Here is a 26,929-nt window from a genome sequence, read left to right on the forward strand (position 1 = left end):
CCCTGGGACTCCCTGGTGTATGGAGTGTTTCAGGCCCTGGAGGAGTTGAGGTGAGGTCTGTTCCCCAGGCTCTGGGCACTCCCAGTGTGGCCCAGCCCAGCTTGAGCACGGGGCCAGGAGCTGCTGGGGCTGTGGAGCGGGAGGCTGTTCCCCATTCCAGGTGTCTCCCAGAAGAAGGGAGCCCCAGGGGTTCCTTAACCTGGTGGGGGGGGGTTGCCTGCTGCCTGGGAGGAGGTGGGAATTGCTGGAGCTGAAGGCAGTGCTCACTGGCACAGGCTGGGGGTGTTGGCTTTGGGGCCCTCGATGAGGAGGGAGCCAGTTGTGGTTTAAGCCACCCTGGAGAGGGCTAGGAAATCCCCTTTCTGTTTTGTCTTCCTTTTTCCTCTGGCCAGCAAGCTGAGGCCGCCTCTGAGCAGGAAGGAAAATCGCAACCTGCTGGCAGTGTGCTGCCAGAGTGTTTTGTCCCATCCTTCCAAGGAGCGGATGAAAAAGGGAAGGAAGAGCGTGAGGGCGGCCGTGAACATGGAGGTACCCACCGGCCAGTGCCTGCCCACCTCTGGGTCAGGACCCCACCTCAGCACGCCCTGGCAGCCCCCATGATGCATAACCTCAGCTCTCCTTTGCTGCTTTTAGCTTCTGCACAGGAGAGGCATGGAAGATCTGGGCCACCTGATAGAAACCCTTCTGGAGGCTGAGGCGACCTCTGCCTGCTTTGACGACGTGGTCCACGTGAGTAGCCACGGGGCAACGGGGCAAGCGTTGCCAGGGCAGAGGACTCGAGACCTTAGTGGGTGATAGGAGGTGGATACCTTTCCTCCAGACAAATGGGGCTTTGGCTCCTTGCTGTGGGGCTGTGCATCTGGCCGGGGCTGGGGGACAGGAGCGCCCGGCCACTGCAGCCTCAGGACAGGCAGCGAAGTGGGCCCTGGTGGAGGGAAAGCCAAGAGCCAGCCCTGAGCTGGGCGAGAGCAGCCCTGGGGGGAAGGCCAGAGCGGGGAGACGCCAGCAGGGAAGCAAGACCTGACGCGGGGCAGAGGCAGCTGCAGGGCGCGAGGCGGTGAAGGCTGCAGGGCCGGTGCTTGGTGGGGCGGGGGATGCGCCAGGAAGGGGCCAGAGAAGAAGGGAGAGGGAGAGGGATCTCGGGGAGAGAAAGATTCCTGTTGCGAGAGAGATGCACCCTGCCCCAGGTCCTGAAGTGCTGGCTCACCTCAGCCAAAGCATGGGAGCGGGAGAGAGCCCTGCGGGTTTGCACCCACGTGCTGGGCGCTTGCAAGGAGCGATGTGAGCTCGTGGTGAGTAGGGACCCTCCGCGTGCCCTGGTGCCCCATGCCCACCATTCGTGGCCCTGGAAAGGAGCCCTGCCCGGCTGGGGGCTGGGTTTTGGGTCCCTGGGATTACGGGGCAGCCCTTCCGCCTGCCCTTCTGCCTGGTCGCTGCGCAGGGAGCAGGCTGGGCAGCAGAGGCGAGCGGGCGCTGGGGCTGCCTGCAACCTTTTTCCTGCTGCTGTCCCTGCAGAGAGGATGTCCCTGCAAGCAGTTGGGCTCCCTGGTGGGACTGCTGGGTCTCTGACCGGCGACTGCCTGGCCACGTGCCGCCAGAGGGCATGGGTCTGCCTTGGCTACCTTCTCCAAATGCACGGTGAGGAGAGCAGGCGCTTCCCAGCCTTGCTCAGCCCGATCCTCCCTCCCTTCCTGGCCTGGCGCCACCGGGGTCCCGTGGAGGGAAGGGGGATGGCAACGTGCTCGGCTGGTTTTGTGCCCCCACCCTGTTAGCCCTCTGCCTCCCTGCCCGTCTCAGGGCAGGAAGGATCCCCGAGAGAGTGTTGCTGAGTCCCACCTCCCCGGGGGCGTGCGTGAGGTTGGGCGGTCAGGGCCATCCCTCACTGCTGTCTGAGAGCAGGACATTGTCACCAATGCTGGGGACTGTCCCCCTCCACGTCTGTCCCTCTCCACGTTCCAGGAGAGACAGAGGCTGGTCAGACAACCTCGCTCGGATGAGGTCCCCGACGTTGCAGAGGCTGCCTTCCCCCTCGCTCCCTGCCTTCAGCCTGGAGAGACAGGCAGCTACCCAGGCAGTCTCCAAAGTCATCCCTGGCAGGGAAGAAATCTCCTGTTGAGCACAAGAGAGGAAACCAGTTTGCTGCCCAGAGCAAACTGGGCAGGGAGGAGGGATCTGAGCTGCGGGCCCAGAGCGTGCTGCCAAGGGTTGCGTTTGCACCCTTTCCTCTTCAGGCAGCAGGGTCTGCCTGTGCTGAGGAAGTCACAGGGAGGTTTCCTGCCTCCCAGAGACGATGGTGGCCTGTGTGGGAATAGGGGACGCAGCTGCTAGGAGCAGAGGCTGCTGAACCCTGAAGCCCCGGCAAATGGTTTAAGGAGGAAGAGGGCTCTTTCCAGCCCGGGATTTGTCAGCCATTTCTCGGGCTCAGGAAATCCCGCTGCCCCAAGCTCAGGAGGGCCCTGGCTTTCCCTGTGGCCTTCCCTGCCACCACGTGGGTTCTCCTTTATTGGTATCTGGGGCCAGAGCTTGGCTTTCTGTAGACGTGACTCCTCTTCTCTCCTGCTGTTGTTCCAGCCAAGAGCATGAAGGTGCCGCAGGCAGGTGAGATCCGGTGCCTTTGTGAGGAGCTGAACAGCCCGGACACCGAGACTTTGGTGAAGACCCGTACCAAAATAACAAAGGTAACTGGCCCCAAAGCAGTGGGGGTGGGGGCCCAGCTCCTGGGCTCCTGCACGTCTCCCTGCTCCCCTCCAGAGTCTCTGTCTCCAGAGCGAGCTGTCCAGGACAGCTGTTGTTAGCAAGTAGCAGGAGGCTTTGAGACAAGACCGTCCTTCAGGCACGCTGGAGCAGACACCCTGATGTGTGCGTTGGCACACACGTGTGAGTGCTCTTGTCAGAATACCAATTTGGTATATAAGCAAACAACAAGGGGGTAAGACGCTCTTCCAAATCGCTTAGCTGCACCAGATGTAAAACAGCAGTGTAGGCACAGCAGGAGGGTCAAGAGACTGGCCCCTGCATGACTGCTGAACTAACAGTCCCGTCAAGTTGCCTTTCCTTTCGGAATCGCTGGGGCAGAGCTGTGACGCGGGCTCTCCTGTTCCTGACTTCTCCTCTCCAGGCTTGTTTGCAGATGCATCCCTGCAGCGCAGGCTGTGGACTTTCTGACTGCCATCCTGGACAGCTTGCTGCACGTCATGCCCCCACATGCAAGAGTAGTGTGGAAGTGGGGTGTTCATCTTCCTGGGGGAATGCAGAAAGGAAATAGTCCAGGAGGTAAAGGAGAGCTTTTTTTTCCATTAGACTTTGTCTTTTCTCCTGTTGGCTGTTGCACTACAACCCTGTGCAGTTGGCATGGGCTCAAGAAATGGCCGCCTGTGGTGCCGAGCCAAGGGGCTACCGATGGTCCGATGTCGTGCATTAGCACCCGCTGCTGGCGCCTGCTCCAGCTGGTGACAAGGCTATGGGCACTTCTTGTCCAAAGTCTGCCACTGGTCCGGGTCCTTCCCATGAGTGAGGCACTGGGAGGCACCAAACCTTGCCATTCCTCCCCCTTCCTCTGGGGTCACTGTCAGTCCTCCCTGCCCTGGGACCCACCTCACCCTTCTCTTTCTTCACTGGGCCCCAATTCCATCTACTCTGAGCTTTGCTGGGCATGCTAGGTTTTCCACAGGTTGGGTAGTTGTTCGTTGCTCTCATTGCTTTCCCCGACTGTGGTGTTACCCAGCCTGTGAGGTGCCCTTCCTTCAGCCACTGGTTGCTGCCCATCTGTAGCCTGGGAGCCTCCGGCCTCGTGCTGTGCCTGCCCATTTCAAGGCCCCTGTTCTCCTCCGCTCACGCTCTGCTGCGCTCCACTTGGGCTCTAGGGCCACCAGTGGCTCAAGCAGTGCAGACTAACTCAGTCTCAGGAGGGTAGAGGCAAGGAAAAGCGTCCCTGGAGAATGGGTTCCTCCTGAAGGAGACACGTGCCCTTGCAGAGGCCCTGCAAGGCATCTTCAGGGTCTTGAAGAGCGTATTTGTTCGGGCCTTGCATCGCTACAGACGCATGGGAGAGTTAGCCAAGCGCATGAGCATGAAATGGGTCCGTGTCCTCTGGGGTGCACACAGGGCACGCAGCTGCTCATACGGTTGGGCCAGGCACATGCAGCAACCGAGGCTGTGCGTGTGAGCGTGTGCGTGTGCGTGCGTGCATGCGCACGATTGCCAAGAGCACACTGGGCTCCAGATGTGAGCCAGGGTCAGGCAGGGTGGAAGGCGTGAGGTTTCGAGCTGGATCTGGACTCTGTGTCAGGGGCGCTCATAGTGCCGAGTGACTGTGTCTGGGCCCCACAGGAGGGGGTAAAGCATGCACCGAGCCTTCTTTCTCCTCTTCTTCCATTCAGGTGCCAAAAATCTTGAAACCCTTTACACCCTGCATGCAGCAGAGCACCCAAGGCCCTTCCTGCTCCGTGCAGTGTTTCTCCTCACCCACTTTCACCAGGAGCCCGTAACCAGCAGTCTCCTCCAGAAGAGTCTGCTGATGGACAGGTACGTGCACTCCCCACTTCCCCGCTGTAGTCAAACAGGGACCCTGCAGCTTCCTTGCCCAGGGGGGGGGTCCGGTTGAGAAGCAGGTCTTTTTTTTCTGCCCGAGCAGTCTGGAGTGTTGCAAGACTGCGTGCTTGTGTCTCTGCTGTGAGTGGGGCGTTGTAAGCCCCATTGCAGGTGAGGAGGTTTGAGGGCACCGCAGGACCGCAAGGATACGGGCTCAGGGGTGAACGTCTCTTCCCTTGCAGTGACACGGTGGAGCTGTGGAGGAGCCTGGGGAGAAGCATCCTTGGGATTGGGATCCTGAGGTGCTTAGTGCAGAAACTAAACAGAGCAGGAAACCACCGCCTGGGGACGGACTCCTCCACTTGTGGGCGGCACAACCGTCAGACGGCTGTGGAGACTCTGACGGTACGTTCAACGGCAGACACGTTTCTGCAGCTGGGCATCTGCTTGCCAACTCACACCTGGGCGCAAGGGAGTCAGGTGCCCTTTGCGGGTGCCCACGGAGATGCGCAGGGCGCTGTGCTGGGCCGGCCTCAAGGAGTGTGGGGAGCCAGGCCAGTTTGGTACTCCTGAGCCACAAGGCTGTCGCAGAAGTGACAACTGCGGACAGTGACCCCCCACCCCAGGCAGGCGGGGGAACCAGGCTGGTGGGAAAAGGCCTTCCCTGAACAGGTGGTTCTTGGTCATGTTTCTCTGCAGATCACCCGTGCCATCTCCGAGGTGGTGCTTGCCCTGAGGAGCACGGAGGAGCTCAGGCAACTGCTTCCCCACCTCCTTCCCAGCCTCCTCAGGTGGGCCAGTGAAATGCTGGGTGGGGAGAGGCTGCTTTTGCTCATGAGCACCTGGAGAGAACTGTTCCTCGAGTGCCACATGCAAGTGGAGAAGCCGTGCAGGTAAGGAGCCGAAGGGGCAGATGGAGGGGCTGGCTTCAGTTCCCCGCCGTGCCAAGGCCTGTGCCTTTGTGGGGCTGAGGGAGGGCTTCGCCTGCCCCACTTCCTAGATGTGGAAAGCGGTCGTCGTGGTTGGTTTTACTTCTGTTCCTTCATGGAGAAACTCCAGCTCCCAGGCAGGAAGGTCTTACGCAGCTCATACTGCGGACGGCCGTCATCTTGCCTCCTGCATACCCCTTGCGTGCGCAATAGCATTGCACTCCCTCAACGGACCCCCGCTGGGAGCTGTGACTCTTGCGGGCACTGGTGTCGTTCTTGGCCAAAGGCTGGTGGGAAGAGGGGTGAGGTGTTGGCCTTGGTTGATACCTAGCGTGGAGTCAGTCTAGAGGCGTGGGTTTTTCTTCTGCTTCGGGGGGGTCTGGGGCACGAAGAAAATGCCAGTGTCGTTAGCTGCAGTCTGGAAGGCTGTGGAGCATCCTTCCAGGGGTATTTAGCTCTGCTGCAGATCAGTCTTCCCCTAACCTGCTTGTGATTTGAGAGTTCTTGGGGTTTCTGGCGGTGGTGCTATTTGCACTTGTTTTGTTTGATTGGGTTTGTTTATTTTGCGTTTTGTTTCTGTTGCCAGGGTTTTCCTTTCAGCTCTAGAGTTGGTGCTGGGCAAATGCATGGCGCAGAAATGGACGCAGCTGCTCATGAATCGGGGAGTGTGGGCTCGCCTGGAAGAACCCCCTGGCTCACCCTGAGGGGGTGCGTTCTCCTGAGCAGGTAAGAGCCCCAGGGATGCGTCTGGCCAACTCCTGCAGGGCCGTGCCCAGGGACATGGCCGCTGGGAGCCTCCCGGCGTGCCCGGGAAGCCGTCGGGAGCTGAAGAATAGTGCCTGCATCGGCGCAAGTGAATTTGGGAGGCCCGGCCTGTGGCCTTCCTGGGTAACTGTGTGTCCCTCGCTTGTGACCCCTGCGCAGCGTCCTGCTCCACGCTGGGCTCGTCTCCCCCTGTCTGGTGAAGAACCTCTTGCCGTGGCTGGTTTCCTGCTCAGTTAAACTGCGGGTGACAGCTACAGCTTTCTTTGCTGAGGTAAGGCAGGAGATGGGGAAGGAAGGGCTCAGAGGGCTTTCACTGAGATACTGCTGCTCGGGATGTCTTTTTTTGTGGGAAGATCCCTGGCGAACGGGTCCCTGGAGCGGGGTGCCCAGGGGAGCGCCTGGCCGGGACCAGGTCCCCACGGCGCTGCCTGTCTTGTTGCTCCAGATCTCTCGGGGCGGCAGGACGACGGGGACCTCCGAGTGAGGCAGGCACCAGAGGAATCCCTCCGCAATACCTGGCCCCAGCCAGCACCACGGAGTTAATTAAAGCTCATCAAAGACACCGAAAGGGGAGTGTATCTGTTCTTTCCCTAATAGCACCCCGGCGGCTGGTGAGACGACGTGTGGGGTGACACGGAGGCTGAGGGCTGCCAGCTGTGGGGCCCCTCTCAGATCTTCCTGGGCTGGGGACAATGGAGTCGTGCCAGGACAGACCCCAGAGCAGGGGTCTCCCCGTGGGGTCCTGGGGCCTTGCCGTGCCATGCTGACCCCTGTGAGAAGAAGGTGGGCTGCGCCGGCGACCAGGCCTGGTGCTGGGGCCAGGAGTTTCCTTTAGGCACCTGCAGTGCCGAGGGATCCGACATCCCCACCGCAGACATGTAGAGCTCTTCCAAGGGGGTTATTCCGGGTGCCTCGGTGGAGGGCAGAGGTGGCCCTAGGCCTGAAAGACCAGCTGTACTGAGGTCTGGTGCCCCTGAGTGCTGTTGCCCATGGGATTCCCACCAAAAGTCCCCTGAAGAGGCAAGAATCTTCACCCGCTGTTTCATGGTCACTACAGCCAAGGCTGACAATGCTTTTTCCACCCCTGTGTCCCGATCCAATGTCGGGGAAGGTGTCGATATGATCCCAAGAGCAAGATTAAGACGCAAGCAGGTCAAACGCTGTATAACCCAAAAGAGCTTTAATTATCAAAAGTAGAAAACAGTAGCGCTAGGATAGACTGGAAGAAAAGGCAGAAATCAAGCAAGCAGTCGGGATAGAGTTGCAAGACTAGTCACCACCTGTCGCGTCCCAAAGTTGGAGCGACTCGGGTTCGTGGATTTCCTTTGTCAGAATGAAGGTGAAACGACACCAGGGGAGTTCAAACAACAATCAACATTTATTCAGCCTAGCTAACCTTGCCCAAGTAGAAGTGAACTTATCAATATGAACCTTGCAACATGTCATTAAGCCGCTGTTGAAAGAGAAGGGAGGTGTAGAAAAAGAAATGAAGAAAGGAACCTGAAATGTATCGGAAGGAGAGCTCTCCCATTGAGTCACGAGGTTCAGAGCAGACCCCCTTGCTTTCTGGACTCCTTCTCAAAGAGGAGCCCAGGGGCGGCTAGATCCACTCACTCCTAGTCTCAGACTTGGTCAACGGTTTATGTTTAAAAGGATGAGGTGTAGGGACTGTGGAAAAGAGAGAAGGAAAAGAGGGAGAGAGAGAATGAGAGAAAGAAAGAAAGAAAGAGAGAAGAGAAGGGTTTCACCAGTCCTGGGTGCAGCGTTGGTCCAGCCAGCGTAGAGATCCAGTTCCGGAGGGCGCGCACTGAGAACTCGTTCTCCCTTCTTTTATAGTGTGTTAGTCGATGGTTTTGACATGTGCAGTTCCCGTTGCCGGGGTTCTCTGGAATCGGTCGGTGAGCTTTGTGGGGGGGTTCATTGCGGAGTTGCCTCTCTTCTTCTGCTGGCATGACCGCTTAAGATAGAAGCACAGTCCCATCTTCCGTGGGGCCTCCTCCTCCAGGCACATATGCTGTGCTCCTTCTCCTGGTCACTTAAGATAAGGAACTGCGGCTTTGGAGAAGTGCGGTCCCACCCTCCGTTGGGGCCCTCTCCTCCGGCCACGTTGTCCTGTTCACAAAACTCCAGCATTTTTGCAGAGGCCGTTTTCTCCACCAAAGTTCTTTAACGAATGTTTGAGACATTGACTATAATTGTCAGACCGTCACACCACCATGGATCCAGCGGCATCCCGTTGGTCCTCAGTCTTCAATTCTTCGGTGAGGGGTGCACACCACGGCTTGTCTCCATGGTTTTTTTGTAGGACATAGTCTGATGCACGCGCATACATACTGTTCATGCACTCTTCACGCGCTGCAGGTTTCACCTATCACACAGCCTTCGCGTGATCAACACCAGAAACCAGTACCTTATCTCAAAGACTGCAGTTTCCACGACAGTGATAGTCTCCACGTTCCTGCATGCTTCACCGGCTCCGGCCTGTCTCCTCCCCTGGATGCCTCAGTGGCCTGATAATCGTCCTGATGGACAGAGGAGTGCCCTGCTTAAACAAGCCATCTCTGGGATAAGTGGCTCGTCACAGCAAACAATCCTTGAGATGAATGGCTTGAGGTGACAGTCCAGTCTCTCACAACAAACAATCTTTGAGACAGATAGCTCGAGGTAACAATTCAGGCTCTCACACCCTGATCAGCACTCCCTCTTCTGCAAGGACCAGAGTCAGGTGAGCATCACCTTTGTTGGCCTACCTGGCACCTGTGTGAAGAAGTGGTCCCAAGACACCCTAGAAACCTGCTGGACCCTCAGAGGGTGTCCGTGATTTCCATCTTTGGAGGCCTTCAGCTTTCACTCTGGAGCGTTGCAGCCAACCTGATCGCAGGGAGGGTGATCGTTTCCTTCTGGGCAGGAGGCTCAGCTACAGACCCCCAGCCAGGCCCTCCCAGCCACTTCCAGGAGCTTGTGTTGCAAGCTCCCGCAGTGTTCCTTAGGAAAAGGGATTCAGCGGGAGGTGAAGACATCTAAATATGTACCTGCTTCTCAAAATAGATGGCATCTAAGTCATAGCCTCATGGGACAATCCAGGGTGGGGGAAGCTTCAGAGGCCCCTAGTGCAACCTAGGGCTCAAGGCAGGGTCAGCTCTGACATCAGACCAGGTTGCTCAAGGCATTTCAGCATCCACAGAGTGTGCACACGAGCCAGGCATCTCAGACACCATCAGGGAAATGGAGACAGGTCATTTGACCAGTTCCCTGAACAAAGGGAGCTATCGGCATGCCGTGCCTCCTCAGAGTCCTAGGAACACCGAAGCTTTTGCTCCAGAGGAGCGTGATCCCTCCTGAGGTGTCCTGGTGTAGCCCCTGCTCCGTGGGGTGCTTTAGGCTGTAAAGAACATCAAAACAACGCCTCTGACGGGGGTGATTTCACCCCCAATCCCAAAATGCAGAGCAGAGGGAGGGATCTCAGATCTCCCAGGCTCTCTGCTGCAGGGTTGGGACTTCAGAGATGTTCCCAAAGTGGATTTGTTTGCATTTTTTTCTTCTCTTCTAGTTCGTGTGCCGGTACCGGAAAGAAGGCAGCAGAAGTGCACACTAGTTGTAACCCCTTTTTCTTGCCGGCAATGAAGGTGCCTCTCGGCTGGCAGCGTGAGGAGGACCCCGTGTTACAGCTCTTGAGTCCTTATACGCAACCCTAAAACTACTCATGTGTTCCTATTTACAATTTACACAAACTGTTGGCTTTGGCCATGATAGCGCCTGTTACCATTCGCTTTTGAGCATTTGTACACGCGACCCCGCCCATGCAACGACGCTTAATATATGTTTATTAGCTGACTTTGCACAATTTTATTGCCACTTTGCCGCTTTCAGCCGGTTTGGTCTTGTTTCTTCTAGCAGCAAACCCACTTCTACGGAAGAGGTCAGTCGTTCAAGTTCTCTTGCTCATGTCTCGGAAGACATCTTTGTCTTTTGGCATTTTCTTACGTAAAATGCCGCGGCCCTCCTTTGTGAGCAGGGGCCAGGACATGCCATAAAAGGCCATACTGCCCCACCCCTCATTGTGAGCAGGGGCCAGGACATGCCATAAAAGGCCATACTGCCCCACCCCTCATTGTGAGCAGGGGCCAGGACAGGTATATAAGGCCACGCTCAGCCACCCGGGCCGTGGCAGTCGCTGTCTTTGCTTCTGCACAGGAAAGGGAGGCAGCAGCTGCAACAGGGTCGGGGGGCTGCCGCCCCTCACAGACCCAGGGAACGCAACCGTTGGTGAGCTTTGGCAGCAGCGCCTGGTAGCTGACGCCATGGCGCGGGGCGTTGCGGGACGGGGGCCAGCGGCGCGCAGCCACCCCCTGCCCCGCCGGGGCCCGGCGCAAGCCCCCGGCAGCCTTGCGCAGAAGGAGGAGCAGAGGCGGGAGCGGGAAGCGCGACAGGCCGAGCTGAAGGAAGAGCGGCTCCGCACCCAAGAGCTGCGCCGCCGCTTCGCTGCCGAAACCCGGGAGCTGAAGGCAGCCCTGGAGAGGGAGCGGCAGCTCCTGGCAGAGCGGCTCCGATCTGAGTGGGAGCAGCGACAGGCTCAGGAGGTGCGGCGGCTGCAGGAGCTGAACCAGCGGCAGCGGGTGGCAGAGACCCGCCAGCTGCTGCGCTGGAAGGAGGCTGAGCTCCGCGAGGGACAGGAGCTTGCTGCGGCAGGCACGTACTGCCGCCGTTCACCAGACGCGGGACCTGCAGCGGCAGCTGGCCGAGGAGATGGTGAGGCCCAGCAAGAGCAGCGGGGAGGCCCAAAGCAAGCTCCAGGACGTCCTCAGCAAGCTACAGTGGGAGACGGACGGCTACCAGCCCGCCCGCATCCGCCACCTCCAGAACCAGCTGCAGCTGGAGAGGAGACTCTTCCTCAAATACATCCTGCAGCGGTTCGAGGGCGAGCTGCCCGCCTCCCCCTGCACGGCCCAGCCCGAAGGCCCTCCTGGGCACCAGGGCCATCAGGAGACGCAGAGCTCCTGCTCCTCTGGCAGAGAAGGGCCCCAGGCCCCGGCGGCACCCCAGGAAAGACCGCCGGAAAGCCGCAGCGCTGGGCAGCAAACAACATGCAAGGCTGTGGCAGATGCTCAGCTCCAGGTGCCAGAGGGGGAAGACCTGGTGCTCCTGAAGCAGAACAGCCGCCTGCGGCGCCTTCTCGAAGACCTGGAGAGGCAACAGAGTGCCCTTGAGATGGAGAACCGCCTCCTGAAAAAGGAATGCTCTCCAGAAGCGCGCAAGGAGGCAGAGAGGCTGCGGCAGATAAATGCTCACCTAGCTGCCCTCGCCTCGCGGCTGGAAGAAAGATCCAGCAACTGCAGGCGACCATGGGTGCCTGATCAATACTCAAGTGCCACTGCCCATCCAAAGCCCCACTGGGGAACTGTGCATGGCATCGCTTCCTCAGCAGAGGGGTGGAGAAATGGGAGAGCCTGCTGGAGCTTTGCTGGCACAAGACAAGCAGCATGACTTCTCAGAGAAGGCAGCTGAGGAGCTGCAGGCCCAAGTGGCTGCAGGTGAAGAGGCCTCTGATCATGTGAGCGCCCACAGCCCCACTGGTGAGGAGTTAGAGGTGCAGCTCTCGGAGGTGACAATGAAAACACCCGCCTGGCTGAAGAGAATGCTCGCCTCCGTGGGCAGGTGGGTTTGACAGAGCACGTTCGAGCTGAAAATGCGGACCTGAAAGGGCAACTGGCGCGAGTGGCAGCGGAGCGAGATGCTGCCATCCAGATGAAGGTCTGTCTTCAAACCCAGCTGGAAGAGTTGGAGCGCAAACTGGAAGCCATGAGAGAAATGGCAGAAAGGAGTCAACAGCTGGGGAAGGAGCTTGAGGAGACAAAGTTAGCGCTCCAGAGGAAAGAAGAGCAAGGCAAGTGTTTGCCGAGGGCTCAGGCAGAAGCACACGGGGAACACCAAGAAACCCTGCAACTGTTTCAAGCCCAGCTGGTTTGGTATCAGAAGCTAAATGAGCAACACCAGCAGCTACTTCAGGAACTTGAAGGGCTGGAAAGAGAAAGATCCAACCGTATCATTTCCAGGCCGTGCCAGGCTGACGGGGCTGCAGACAAGGAGTCCATCCTCCTGGAGGCTATGAGAAAACAACCGGCGGTGCTGCGAGCGTTCATAGCTCGATACAGCTATGATCCTTTCAATGGTCCCAACGAGCGGCCTGAACTAGAGCTTCCTCTAGTTGCTGGACAATACGTGTACGTCTTTGGAGACGTGGACGAAGACGGTTGGTACGTGGGAGAGCTGACCGACGGCACAAGAGGCTTCGTCCCCTCTAATCTGGTTGAAGAAGTTTCAGATGACGGACAGCCTGATGACACCGGATTCTGGCTGGAGACAAGTGATTGGTAGCAGGACACAGATGATGTCTGTCCCGTCTTCTTCTATGTTCTTATTAAATCTTTTCCTAACGATCTCTCTGCACAATGTCACTCTCTATCCTGAGTGGATGTGTACTGAAAGGACTATGTGCCAGCTACTGGGGGGGTTGGCATGGGTGGACTGGGTGCCAGCTACTGGAGTCAACCGGGGGGGTGTAGGCACCCCTGGCTTGTGGTGCCAGCTACTGGCGTGGGTCCCAGTGCAGCCGGGCCCTGGCTGGGCTATCAGGTGGGCAGAGGGTCTGTGCTGGGTGGCTGTGGGGTTCCTGCAGCACAAATGTGTGAGTGCTGCATGTTTGCAGGGAGCACCAAGACGGACCAGTCAGCAAGTAGGCGACTCGTGGGGTGGGTCGCAGGGCCGGAATCTGGGCAGGGGTACTGGCAGGGCAGAGAGGCTGTGGCAGTACTCTGGGGATCCATGAACACGCGTGTGCTTGTGAACGTATAGTGTGTTGTGTGTGTGCCTGCCACTAGTGACCTCCTGTCTCTGGCAGCCCAAGAGGAGGAGGGGACATGGCTGTCTCTGTGTTTTATGAGAGTCCTCCATGAGGGTACTGTTGACGGCAGCGCCTCGTCTGTGGCAGTCTGTGTGACTGGCCGTGTCAGTGTCCTCTCCGCGGGTGTGTCTGTGTGTGTGTGTGTGTGCATCTCTGGGATGCGTGCTCAGCTTCGCTAGAAGTTGCAGCTGCAAGTGGCAAAGTGGCAGCTGCATCCCTCAGCCTGGGCAAAGACTCCAGATGCCCAGGCACCGGGCTGGGCTCCAGCAGCCAGGCAGGAGTGTACTGGTGGTACTGGTCTGGGCTCCAGGGGCATGGTAGGAGGGGTCCTTGGCTGCAGTGCCTGGAAGCGGTGGCCAGTCTTGACATCCCGTAACACTGTGGGTCTGTGGGATGCATGGGGGGATCTGAACCCTGCTTCATCCCAAGGGCTTCCAGCTGGGGATGAGATGTCTGCATTGCTTCAGCTGAATCCCTGCCCAGCCAGAGCATTGAACCAACACCTCCCTGTCACTGCCTGTGTGTCCTTTTTGTCATGGGCCGAGAATATCAGTGCCCAGAGGGGAACATCTACACCTCTCATAGACATCCGCGCTCTGGTAGGACAAACCATGCTTTTGGAATCGCTCTCTCTCCGCTCTTTAGAGAGGGACAATTGGTGATTACTGCAGTCAGCTAAAAAGTCCATTCCCCAAGGGTGACTCCGCTGCCTTTCAGGAGCTGAGACATCTCCAGGGAGCCCCGAAGAGGCAGAGAAAGTGAAGCCCTGGGCTGGTCCTCTGCTCCTGAGCTGGGCCGGCCTCCTGGGACGGAGGGAGCTCCCAGCAAGTGGGCAGCGCTTGTGAGAGACGGCTCTGCCCAGGAGCAGCTCCCCTGCGAAGCGCAGCAGGGCTGAAGGCACTGCCTGCAGGTAGCGAGGGGAGACGAGTGAGGCAGAGAGAGGTCAGTGGGAGGACAGCTGAGCTCCCAGTGTGGGAGAAGGACTTCTGGAAGACTCCGGCTGCAGGGCAGTGCACATGCGTGAGTTTCCTGGAGGAGTCTCCAAAACCTGGCACATCCAAAGCGTCTGTCAGAACAACCCTCACAGTTTGTCCAGTTTGTAGGAAGACGTGCTGCTGAGCAAGGCTTCCCTGCTGCATTGTCAGAGGGACAGGACACAATGGCTGCCTTCTCCCGGGTACGGCTGCAGAGTGTCAATGTGGTTTGTGACAAAAGAATGTCTAGCGAGAAAAGATGGATAGTAGAGGTACTAATCAACATTCTTTAGCATAAGTTGTATCGAACATGTAAAGTGTCCAACCGCGCAGAATCACTAGAAAAGGGTCGACTAGTGGACAAGTGAGGAAGACTATCAAAGACCACCAGAGGACCCCTGAAGATCACCAAAGATCTCGAGTGCGCCTGCGCCAAGGACATTTACATATACTAATGAGTTCCTGGAATTCAGATGAATGTGTGAGTTGTTTCCAGGAAAAATCATGACTATGTATGTCCATTTTGTATATAATCTCAACTGTTGAAAGAATTGGTATGCACGATAGGTGGAACGATCCCCCATGCACCCAGCGATGCAATGAAGAATGCCTGCTTTCTAAAACTCCAAAATGGAGTCTTAGAGAGTTTCTGAAGTGCTGACTTCTGGTAACACTTGAAAGGTCCCTTCCAAGCCAAACTATTCTGTGATTCTAGAATTCTATTATGTGGCTTCTTGTGGCACTTTGCCTGTTAACGAGGCCTTTGGTGCCGAGTTCCTGAACTGCAGATATTGAAAGAATGCACCAGCCTAGAAGGAAGCCAAAGGCTTCCTGAGGTCCATCCAAGTGTGGGGAGCGAAGGGGAGGACGAGAGGCAGGTCAGCTCATGGAGCATGTTGAGCACTGTCTGGTCACGCCACAGCAGAGGGCATTCCCCATCTCCCCGGGTGAGGCACGCACACATGATGGTGAACCTCTCCTTTGTTCAGAGTCCTTCAGTCACATTCCCAGGGCAGACCTATTCCTCCTCCACCCACAGACATCAACGGCTTCCCATTTCGAGGTTCGCACATGGTTGGAAGGATGTGCTAAAACCCTCAACCACCGCCTTGCTTCTTGCCGAGTTCCCTCCACCCTCTTTGGCATCCCTAGGCACTGCCAGTCACCGCCTAATCACTAACTGAGAAGTTAAGAAGCTCTTCAGGCTTTCCATCTCATTGTCAGGGGATGACCACGTTTCTCCAGTCACCATTCATGCATGCTAAAAACCCCAGTTGAGGAAGCACATCTTGTGGAGGGGAGAACCTCCCCGAGGCCCCTTTGCGCTTCTTGAGGTCCAAGCACTTGTGCAAGGCTCCAGGAGGAGTGAATTTGGTGCCCGCCTTTGCATTGCAGATGGGTGGTCTGCAGCGGGCAGGGAATGGGCCAGGACTGCGACCAGGAATGCCGTGGGAGGGGAGGTCCGTCGCTCAGGGAGACAAGGATGAAGGGTGGGCATTGAGGGTTGTGGTGTTGCTCTTCCCAAGTCACCATTACGCGTGAGGAAGCTCTGCTTCCCTGGCGATGGCCAAACATCTGCCTGCCGTTGGGAAGCCCCAGGGAGCCCCCTTCGGGAGTCTCTGTGGCGCAATCGGTTAGCGCGTTCGGCTGTTAACCGAAAGCTTGGTGGTTCGAGCCCACCCAGGGACGGCTCTCCCCTCTCGCCTGCCTATGCCACAGCCTCCTAACATTTAAGGTCCCTTCCAACCCAAGGCGTCCTATGGCTCTAGAAAAAAAAACACAGGCGATTCAGTCCCCTCACCAAAGCCAGAGGAGGGAAAGAAAACTGATAGCAGCAGTCCCTTATTCTGATTTGCCTGCCCAGCTTGGGGAGCAGGGCTTAGCTCCCACCTGGGCTCAGCCCAGCACATTAATTTGCCTTAGTTCTACTTTCACTAAAGACACTAACAGTAGCATGCTCTAAAACATTTCTTCTTATTCTTCTTGATGGTCATAAAACTCATTTCTTTACTCTTAGTAAACTTAATTGCTTTAATGTTCTGCCTTTCACCTGACTTGATCCCCCTCCACTGCTGCTTGTTCTTCTCCAGACTCCTGCCTTCAGGCACAAGGGCCTGGGACACCCCACCAGTATCAGTCCCCTGCCTAAGGAAAAGTCTTCTCCTCTGGAGCCCAAGGCTCCGCCACTTGCTCTCCTCACCCCCCCGGCATCTGGGACCCCACCATTTCATGGTCACTGCAGCCAAGGATGACACCGAGTATCACATCCCTGACCACATCTTCCGTGTTTGCCAGTACTGGGGCCAGGTGAAGCACCCAGGGCCCTTGCTGGCCCACCTAGGAGCTGTCTGAAGAAGTTGTCCCGAGATCCTCCAGACTGTTTGCACCCTGTTGGACCTGGTCCATGGATGCCAGGGCAATTAGTCCCCAGCAGGAACTGGCTCATTGACCTGCAGTCTTCATTGGGCTGCTGACAGAAGACTTCTCCTGCTTCCTCACCCTCATGGAGAGGTTCAGAACTGCCAGCACGATGTCACCCTTCCTGCTTCCTCTAATCCTCAGTGACAGAAGCTAACCCATCCTGGAAGAGCTCCACACATCCGAGCTGCCCCTTCACACAGGGCCAGCCCCATGCTCACCTTCCCTGGCACTCTCTTCTGCAGAGCCTCTATCCCTCTTTTGCAGCACCCCAGGTGAGCAAGCTGTCCCACCACATCTAATTTCATCCAAAACCTTCACAGTGCTGTGAGGCTCCAGCTCCTCCTGCCTGTGCACGTTTGGGCTGCAGCATCCCAGCCGTGGCACCGGGGCTGGGCACAGACTCCTTGCAGGCAGATACGGTAACAGGGACCCAGGACCCCACGCTGCTTCACACGCTAGAGTGTTTGACAGAAGTTCGTGCAACAAGGAACTGAGCTGCCCACAGACTGCCCTGCTGTCTCCAAGGCCAGAGAAACACGGCTGGGGAATGACACCGTGTCCAGAGAGGCGTTTGGTGACTCTGCAGAAATGCTGCAGGGCTGTGGGGCTTGTAGGACAAACTCCAGCAAGGAGAGGGTGCTGCAGAGAAAGTCTTTGGAGGTGGACACCTTTTGGTCCATCCCCACTGTGACTGTGGACATTGCCATCATCACCTTCCTTCCGCACGCCATCAGGCATGGGAGGAGAGGTTCAGAGAGAGGAGAACGGTCCCGGGTGGAGAGCACAAGCACAGGGCTGGGCACCCTGCTGTGGCCTGCCTCCTTGTCCTGCGGCACCACCAAGGGATGGACCTTGCGTCTGTGGCGTGGTGTTGCTGTTCAGGCGATGGCAGACAGGCACCGGACCCCTTTGGCAGGCCCTTGGGTGCCTGCCCCACACCAGCTCCACCAGGGCACGGCTCCCCTGGAGGTCCTGTGCTGTGTTTGCCTGCTGAGTGCAGTTGTATTTGGCGCTCTAGGCACCTGGCGTGGCACTGGAGGCTTTTTTCTTGATGCCATTAAGTAAATGAAAATAAATAAGGTGTCTTCAGCACAGGGATGTGGACGTGTCTTAGCTTTGCCGTGACTGGTACTCTAGTCAATGCAGTGGAGAGAGAGACACCGGGGTCTCCTTCTGGTGCGCCCCTGTGCTTGGTCAGCCCAAGAGCTCCATGTGCTCCAGAGATATATGTGACAAGGTGCATTCAGGTGCCCTGAACGTGCAGGTCCAGTGTCACGCAGGATGGCCAAGGATATCCCCATTCCCGCTCTGGACCTCAGCTGAGGCTCGGGAAGGCTGTGGGTATTCTCAGAGATTTTCCACCAGAGCTTGCAAACACTTGCATACGTCTTGGACGAACCCTGGCCCCTCAGTCATCAGCAAGTGTCTGTGGGTGAGCAACCGAGTGCCCACAGAACAAAGACCAGGGAATCAGAGCAGGGGCTCACCTGCAGGCAATGCTTTTGTCCCCCCCGGAATTGAAGCAAGAGGAATCCCAGCTCCTCTGGCTGTGTGGGCTGCATGGGGGGAGCTGAATCCTGCTTCTTCCAGCTGGGGATGACATGCCTGCATTGCCTCAGCCGAACAACAGCTCTGCAAAGGGGAAGCCAACCCCTCCCTGCCCGCCGTGTCCTTTTTGTTACGGGACAGGAACGGCGGTGTCCGGAGGGGAACATCGACGCCTCTCGCAGACAACCATGCTCTGTTAGAACAATTTCTGCCGCAGGAATCAGTCCCTCTCTGCTGTGAGAGAGGGACCATTAGTGATTACTTTTGAGGACTCCAAAGCACGCTCCCCAGGGATGACCCTGCTGCCTTTCAGGCTCTGTCAGCCCTGGAGCCCCAGGGACACGTGGAGGGAGCGCAGAGGGGTCAGAGAAAGGGCTGCCTTGGGCTGGTCCTCTGCTGCTGGGCTCCTGGGACGGGGGGGAGCTCGTGGCAAAGGAGCAGCGCTGCACAAAGACAGCTCTGCCCAGGAGCAGCTCCTCTGCAAAGCGCAGCACTGCCTGCAGGCAGTGAGAGGAGAGGCGAGGAGCAAGAGAGAGGTTACAGGCAGTGTGGAGTGGGAGGATGCCGAGAGCTCACTGGGGAAGAATCATCATCACAGCTCATAACCCAGTAAGTCTCTGGCTGCAGGGCAATGTACCGGAGTTTCCTGGAGGGGTCTCCTAGAGCTGGCACATCCCAGAGCAGATAGGATCTGCCAGGATGGCTCTCAGGGTTTCTTTCGCGTGGAGAAGGATGTGCAGCAGAGCAGGGCTTCCCTGCTGCACCCTCTGGGCGACAGGGCATCATCACAGGTCCCTTTTCCCGGGGTTGTCTGCAGGGGTGTGAAGCCGGGCGTGCACCCAGGGGTGCCCAGGGCTGTCCTTCAGAGCAGGGTCCCTGCACCCCAGGGCTCTGTGTGCCGGGCTCTGCTCCCCACGGCACTCTGGGGAGAAGCTGTGGGTGGAAGGAGCAACCCCCGCAGGGCAGGGTCCTTCTGCTGTTGGGAGGGTGCTGCGTGGGCCAGGGCTGCTCGGAGCTCCACATCACCCCAGGACATCTCTGAGGGCAGTTTGAAGAGGAATGCCAAGGTGGTGGTTAAATGAAAGGAAAGGAGTCTGTGCTTTGTGTTTTCTCCTCTTGGTTGTCTGGGCGGGCAGTGGGGGAATAGGAATTTATTTCTCTGTTCTGGAGAAGGCACTGAGACCCCAGCTCTCATTCGGACTTGTCCGAGTTGCTCCTCAGACATGGACACACAGAGATGCCCCTGGGCAGTGTCTGCTGCCAGGAGGCATCTGCAGGGCAGAGTTGAGCACGCACTGGGTGGGATGGGGTCTGTGAGCGAGGACATGGCAAGAGGATCGTGGGGAACGAGAAGCAGATGCCAGCAGGGACTGCTCCAGGCAGCAGAGACATGGGTAGGGAATGAGAGGACATTGCTAACAGAATAGTCTTGTAGGGCAATGGGAGCACCTCCCTGACAGCTTTTTCATGTCAAGTGTTTTTCAGATGATGAGTCAGCTCCTTGTCAGCCAAACCTCCAGCAGAGTAGTCTCTCCTGGGCGTCACTATGTCCCTTCCTGGCATTGCCTCCCCTTGCAAAAGCACTGTGGTATTGTCTCCTTTGTGTCCCCAATTGCCCATTGCTGCTGCTGTTCTGGTTTTTGAGACTCTCTGGGGCTGGGGGTTTTCAGCTGCAGCTCAGACACTCACCCTCTGCATCCTGCCATGCAGATTTCTCCATGGCAGGAAGATGTCCAATCCCCCTTCTAACCAGCGGGCTCTGGGCAATGCAGTGCATGGGGTGGGAAGAAGCTGAGTCTCCCTTCAGGACACCCCACCTCTAGGACATCCGAATGGAAGCACACAGCTCTTCATCAAGGTCTTTCTCATATCTGGGAGCCCAACAGAGAAGACGGGGAGTAAGTGGGCTGCTGCATGTGGGCAACTTGAATGAGGCCAAGCTGTCCCTGGCTGAGATCAGGCCTGGTGGACAGACGGGTTGTCCTCACTCTGCACGAAGGGACAGTCCTTTGGCCTCCCAGGACCCTCATGATTTCACTTGGAGTGCAGTACAAATGCCAGGCTTGAGGCATCTGCAGGGCAGAGTTGAGCACGCACTGGGTGGGATGGGGTCTGTGAGCGAGGACACGGCAGAGACGTGGGGACCGAGAAGCAGATGCCAGCAGGGACTGCTCCAGGCAGCAGAGACACAAAGAGGGAGGGAGAGTCAACTACTCGCAGAAACGCCGTGGGAGGTGGGTGATTCAAGCACCTGCCTGTCATCCCCTGCGGTGCAGACACCTTCTCCTGAGGAATCCTCTGGACTCCTCTCCCACTCAGCAGAGCCTCTGCTCCCAAGGCTGTGGGGCCCAGGACATGAGACACCTCCTTGGCAGCTGGATCTCCAGAAGGAGAGGTGCATGCGTCTTCCAACGTGCTACACAACAACGTGGCTAAAAGCACCTGCCCGGGAGTGCCACTGTCTGTGAGGTGGTGAGTACAGGGAGGTAAGGAGAAGGCTTCGCTGCATGCCTGTCTGTCCTTGTCACTTTGCTTCATCTGGTGGGAGTACTGCGATATTCCTCCTTGTGTCTCCACATGTACGTGGTGCCCTTGGTCTCTGGGCTTTGGGTGGGGGTGCAGGTCAGCTTCTTTTCTGACAGTGACCCTGTAGGACCTGCCTGGAGATGTCTTCAATGGGAACTAGGTGCTGATGCTCCATTTTTGTCAGAAGATTTTAGGGTTTTTTCCTTGAAAAATCTCTCAAAACTTCTGACTGTCTTTTCCTTCTTAAACAGACCCCGATGCCTAGAGGCAGCAAATGCCCAACAACAGCTCCATCACCCAGTTCCTCCTCCTGGAGTTTGCAGACACGCGGGAGCTGCAGCTCTTGCACTTCTGGCTCTTCCTGGGCGTCTACCTGGCTGCCCTCCTGGGCAACGGCCTCATCATCATCGCTGTAGCCTGCGACCAGCACCTCCACACCCCCATGTACTTCTTCCTCCTCAACCTCTCCCTCCTCGACCTGGGCTCCATCTCCACCACTGTCCCCAAATCCATGGCCAACTCCCTCTGGGACACCAGGGATATTTCCTATGCAGGATGCACTGCTCAGGTCTTTTTCTTTCTCTTCTTGATGTCAGTGGAGTATTTTCTTCTCACCCTCGTGGCCTATGACCGCTACGTTGCCATCTGCAAACCCCTGCACTACGGGACCCTCCCGGGCAGCAGAGCTTGTGCCAACATGGCAGCAGCTGCCTGGGGCAGTGGTTTCCTCTATGCCGTGCTGCACACTGCCAATACATTTTCACTGCCACTCTGCCAAGGCAATGCCGTGAACCAGTTCTTCTGTGAAATCCCTCAGATCCTCAAGCTCTGCTGCTCCAACTCATACCTCAGGGAATTTGAGGTTCTTGTATTTAGTGCTATTTTAGCTTTTGGGTGTTTTGTTTTCATTGTGCTGTCCTATGCGCAGATCTTCAGGGCTGTGCTGAGGATCCCCTCCGAGCAGGGACGCCACAAAGCCTTTTCCACGTGCCTGCCTCACCTGGCCGTGGTCTCCCTTTATGTCAGTACTGCCACATTTGCCTGCCTGAAGCCCCCCTCCATCTCCTCCCATTCCCTCAATCTGGCGGTAGCTGTTCTGTACTCGGTGGTGCCTCCCGCAGTGAACCCCCTCATCTACAGCTTGAGGAACCAAGATCTCAAGGATGCCATGAGGAAAAGTGTTTTAATGGACATTTTTCGGTAGTTACAAACTTCTCTCTACACAAATGGCTCCCATGGTATCCTATTGCAGGCACGTGCTTTGTTCGTTTATCATTGTCATTATTATTATTATCTGTAGAACATAAATGTTTGGATTGACTTTACTGCTAAGGATGAATGTACCTTCTCTGTGTCACCTGACTCTCAGATGACAAACCTTTCAAAGACTGCATCACAGCTGCATCTCCCATAGCTTCCTCGTGATAAAATGGCATCTCCCCAGCGCGCTGCCTGAAGACTGCGCTCTTCATCCAAAGCTGGCGACAAGAACAGGCATGAGCAAATGCTCCCCAAAGGGGCCTGTCGCTCCATGGATTCAGGAGCAAAAAAGTCATTGTCTTGCTGGTGCCTTTCAGAGACTGCAGCTTGGATTTGGGACTTACCCACTGGTGTCTAGTGACAGTGGAGATGGTGAGCAGTCACGGAGCCACTGAGGTACATGGCCTGGGCTGTCGCACATGTGACACGCGCATGATGTCCTTCAGGAAGAGAGTCTGGAGCTGCCTGGAGACCCCAGGGGTCAACATGGATAGCGTGTGCCTCGGACGGGCAGTGACTGGAGCCCCACACAGTGAGAGATGGCCCACAGTGGACTCACTCAAAGGAAAGTGCTAAACGCAGGCATCCAAAGGAAAAGAAGCACTCTACAATCCCCGAGGAGGAAATGGGGAGCCAGCAGGCACAAGGAAGAGAGGCTGGAGAGTCATTCATGTCACCTTCAGGCACAACTGAACCTCTGCTCTCCTTGGAAATGTACCATATTCCCTTCAAGCACCTTCCATCTCCACAGAGCCCCAGAGCGGGGCTTCGCAGCAGTGATGCGCACCCAGCTCTGAGGGCCAGTGGGGAGCACAAGGAGAGCCCAGGAATGACCAGAATGTTCAGGAGAAGGTGACATGGGATCTGACCTGGGCTAGAGTTTGCATCGCAAAACATGACAATGTTCAGCTCATTCAAAACTGTTGCCAGACCGTGGATAACCTGAAGCACGCTCACAGTGCAGAGCCAGACGTTCTTGGTCTGGTGCTTGGTTCCTGGTGCTCCAGCAGGCCTGGGAAATGGCTGCAGAAGGACTGGTGCCTCCCACTCCCCATGCCTTTTTGCCATCGTCCCTCCTGAAGAGTGACATCGAAACGGGGGCTGGCAGCCTGTGTCGGGGCTGGCACTGACGGAAGCATGACCCAGCAGCCCCGTGAGTTTGCTGCTGTCCCTCACTCAGTCCCTGGGCCTAGCACATGTCCTTGAGACAGCCTCCCCCACCCCGTCTGCTGGCTCTTACCCTCAAAAGGCAGCCCCAGTCCTGACCAGTCCAGGGGAGGGCTGATCTTTCAAATGTGACCAGCTCCATCTGTACTGGGGGAGCATCCAGCCCTTCCCAGGCTCACCCATTCCCAGGCCCTGGAGCAGGGGGGGTCTTCAGACTCTTGGGCACCACGGTCTGTTGTGCAGACCATGCCAGGGGGATGCTTCCCCACCCCTGAACGCACCCTGCACCGTGTGGTGTCTGCACAGGTTGGCTGTGGGGCAGCGGGGCTCTGCTGGTGCAGGGGTGAGGATGTGAACCTGAGCCACAAGGTTCCTGGGAGCTCCCACACCACCAGGACATCCCAAAAAAGACTTGTAAGAAGGGCTTCTCTAGGTATGTCAGCCAGCAAAGGAAGGTCAAAGGAAGGGTAACCGCCTCATGAACACAACTGGCAGACTGGTAACAGCAGACGAGGAGAAGGCTGAGGTACTCAACAACTGTTATGCTTCCTTCTTCACCGGCAATCTCTCTTCCCGCACCTCTTGAGTGGATGGGCCTCAAGGCAGGGACTGAGGGAGCAAAGTCCCTCCCGCTGTGTCCTGGGTTCAGCTGGGATAGAGTTAATTTTCACAGGAGCCTGGGAGGGGGCACAGCCAGGGCAGCTGACCTGAACTAGCCAAGGAGCTATTCCATACCATGTGCAGTCATGCTCACTATACAAATGGGGAGCGGGCTGGGGGGAGCTCTCTGCTCTCGGTGTGGGAAGCGGCAGAGTGTCAGGTTCCAGGTGGTGAGCCGTTGCACTGTGCATCACTCGTTTTGCATATTCTTTTATTAGTACCATTGTTGTTGTTGTAACTTCTCTTTTTGAGTTGTCCCAGTAAACTGTCCTTAGCGCAACCCAAAATGTTCCATTTCTTTTTCTTTTCTCCCTTCTGATTCTCCTCCCCATCCCAGCGGAGCGGGGTGGGGAGGAGTGAGCGAGTGGCTGCGTGGTGCTTTGTTACCGGCTGGGCTGAAGCCACGACACGCTGTAAGAGAAGGTCAGGTTTGAGACCACCTGAGGAACCTGAACATGCAGAAGCCCATGGGACCTGACAAGATGCATCCCGGAGACCCGAGGGAATTGGCTGAGGTAGTTGCCAAGCCATTCTCCACGATATCGGAAAAGTCATGGCAGTCAGGTGAAGTCCCCGGTGACTGGGAAAAGGGAAACATTGCACCCATTTTTTAAAAGGGTAGAAAGGAGGACCGTGGGAGCTAGGGACCAGTCAGCCTCACCTCTGTGCCTGGGAAGGTCATGGAGCAGATCCTCCCTAAAGCTATGCTAAGGGATCGAGTGACTGCACCCTCAGCAAATTTGCAGATGACACCAAGCTGAGTGGTGCAGTTGACACACCTGAGGGACAGGATCCCATCCAGAGAGACCTGGACAAGCTTGAGAAGTAGGCCCAGGTGAACCTCGTGAGGTTCAACAAGGCCAAGTGCAAGGTCCTGCACCTGGGTTCAGGCAACCCCCACTATCAATACAGGCTGGGGGATGAAGGGATTGAGAGCAGCCCTGTGGAGAAGCACTTGGGGGTACTGGTGTGCACACAGGGCACGCAGCTGCTCATACGGTTGGGCCCAGGCACATGCAGCAACCGAGGCTGTGCGTGTGAGCGTGTGCGTGCGTGTGCGTGTGTGCGTGCATGCGCACGATTGCCAAGAGCACGCTGGGCTCCAGATGTGAGCCAGGGTCAGGCAGGGTGGAAGGCGTGAGGTTTCGAGCTGGATCTGGACTCTGTGTCAGGGGCGCTCATGTGCCGAGTGACTGTGTCTGGGCCCCACAGGAGGGGGTAAAGCATGCACCGAGCCCTTCTTTCTCCTCTTCTTCCATTCAGGTGCCAAAAATCTTGAACACCCTTTACACCTACATGCAGCAGAGCACCCACAGGCCCTTCCTGCTCCGTGCAGTGTTTCTCCTCACCCACTTTCACCAGGAGCCCGTAACCAGCAGTCTCCTCCAGAAGAGTCTGCTGATGGACAGGTACGTGCACTCCCCACTTCCCCGCTGTGGTCAAACAGGGACCCTGCAGCTTCCTTGCCCTGGGGGGGTCCGGTTTGAGAAGCAGGTCTTTTTTTTCTGCCCGAGCAGTCTGGAGTGTTGCAAGACTGCGTGCTTGTGTCTCTGCTGTGAGTGGGGCGTTGTAAGCCCCATTGCAGGTGAGGAGGTTTGAGGGCACCGCAGGACCGCAAGGATACGGGCTCAGGGTGTGAACGTCTCTTCCCTTGCAGTGACACGGTGGAGCTGTGGAGGAGCCTGGGGAGAAGCATCCTTGGGATTCGGATCCTGAGGTGCTTAGTGGAGAAACTAAACAGAGCAGGAAACCACCGCCTGGGGACGGACTCCTCCACTTGTGGGCGGCACAACCGTCAGACGGCTGTGGAGACTCTGACGGTACGTTCAACGGCAGACACGTTTCTGCAGCTGGGCATCTGCTTGCCAGCTCACACTTGGGCGCAAGGGAGTCAGGTGCCCTTTGCGGGTGCCCACGGAGATGCGCAGGGCGCTGTGCTGGGCCGGCCTCAAGGAGTGTGGGGAGCCAGGCCAGTTTGGTACTCCTGAGCCACAAGGCTGTCGCAGAAGTGACAACTGCGGACAGTGACCCCCCACCCCAGGCAGGCGGGGGAACCAGGCTGGTGGGAAAAGGCCTTCCCTGAACAGGTGGTTCTTGGTCATGTTTCTCTGCAGATCACCCGTGCCATCTCCGAGGTGGTGCTTGCCCTGAGGAGCACGGAGGAGCTCAGGCAACTGCTACCCCACCTCCTTCCCAGCCTCCTCAGGTGGGCCAGAGAAATGCTGGGTGGGGAGAGGCTGCTTTTGCTCATGAGCACCTGGAGAGAACTGTTCCTCGAGTGCCAAATGCACGTGGAGAAGCCGTGCGGGTAAGGAGCCGAAGGGGCAGATGGAGGGGCTGGCTTCAGTTCCCCGCCGTGCCAAGGCCTGTGCCTTTGTGGGGCTGAGGGAGGGCTTCGCCTGCCCCACTTCCTAGATGTGGAAAGCGGTCGTCGTGGTTGGTTTTACTTCTGTTCCTTCATGGAGAAACTCCAGCTCCCAGGCAGGAAGGTCTTACGCAGCTCATACTGCGGACGGCCGTCATCTTGCCTCCTGCATACCCTTGCGTGCGCAATAGCATTGCACTCCCTCAACGGACCCCCGCTGGGAGCTGTGACTCTTGCGGGCACTGGTGTCGTTCTTGGCCAAAGGCTGGTGGGAAGAGGGGTGAGGTGTTGGCCTTGGTTGATACCTAGCGTGGAGTCAGTCTAGAGGCGTGGGGTTTTCTTCTGCTTCGGGGGGTCTGGGGCACGAAGAAAATGCCAGTGTCGTTAGCTGCAGGCTGGAAGGCTGTGGAGCATCCTTCCAGGGGTATTTAGCTCTGCTGCAGATCAGTCTTCCCCTAACCTGCTTGTGATTTGAGAGTTCTTGGGGTTTCTGGCGGTGGTGCTATTTGCACTTGTTTTGTTTGATTGGGTTTGTTTATTTTGCGTTTTGTTTCTGTTGCCAGGGTTTTCCTTTCAGCTCTAGAGTTGGTGCTGGGCAAATGCATGGCGCAGAAAGGGACGCAGCTGCTCGTGAATCGGGGAGTGTGGGCTCGCCTGGAAGACCCCCTGGCTCACCCTGAGGGGGTGCGTCTCCTGAGCAGGTAAGAGCCCCAGGGATGCGTCTGGCCAACTCCTGCAGGGCCGTGCCCAGGGAAGTGGCCGCTGGGAGCCTCCCGGTGTGCCCGGGAAGCCGTTGGGAGCTGAAGAATAGTGTCTGCATCGGCGCAAGTGAATTTGGGAGGCCCGGCCTGTGGCCTTCCTGGGTAACTGTGTGTCCCTCGCT

The 26,929-nt window shown here is 57.3% G+C and overlaps 1 protein-coding gene, 1 long non-coding RNA gene and 1 other non-coding gene across 3 annotated transcripts; all 3 read left to right on the plus strand.

The window, feature by feature from the left end:
• The first annotated feature begins 1 nt into the window (after position 1).
• LOC115338073 lies at positions 2 to 1,560 on the plus strand. Its single transcript, XR_003922320.1, has 3 exons — positions 2 to 50; positions 393 to 729; positions 1,516 to 1,560. It is a non-coding gene; the product is annotated as an uncharacterized LOC115338073 (long non-coding RNA).
• Positions 1,561 to 1,568: 8 nt separating this feature from the next.
• LOC115338075 (maestro heat-like repeat-containing protein family member 2B) lies at positions 1,569 to 26,751 on the plus strand. Its single transcript, XM_030006520.1, has 6 exons — positions 1,569 to 1,638; positions 2,572 to 2,678; positions 24,945 to 25,090; positions 25,339 to 25,501; positions 25,796 to 25,989; positions 26,610 to 26,751. The coding sequence occupies exons 1-6, from the start codon at positions 1,632 to 1,634 to the stop codon at positions 26,749 to 26,751; spliced, it is 759 nt and encodes a 252-aa protein (XP_029862380.1). The 5' UTR covers positions 1,569 to 1,631.
• TRNAN-GUU lies at positions 15,715 to 15,788 on the plus strand. Its single transcript has one exon. It is a non-coding gene; the product is annotated as a tRNA-Asn (tRNA).
• Positions 26,752 to 26,929: the final 178 nt, after the last annotated feature.

Source organism: Aquila chrysaetos, unplaced genomic scaffold (genome assembly GCF_900496995.4).
Source record: "Aquila chrysaetos chrysaetos unplaced genomic scaffold, bAquChr1.4, whole genome shotgun sequence".
NCBI classification, from domain to species: domain Eukaryota; kingdom Metazoa; phylum Chordata; class Aves; order Accipitriformes; family Accipitridae; genus Aquila; species Aquila chrysaetos.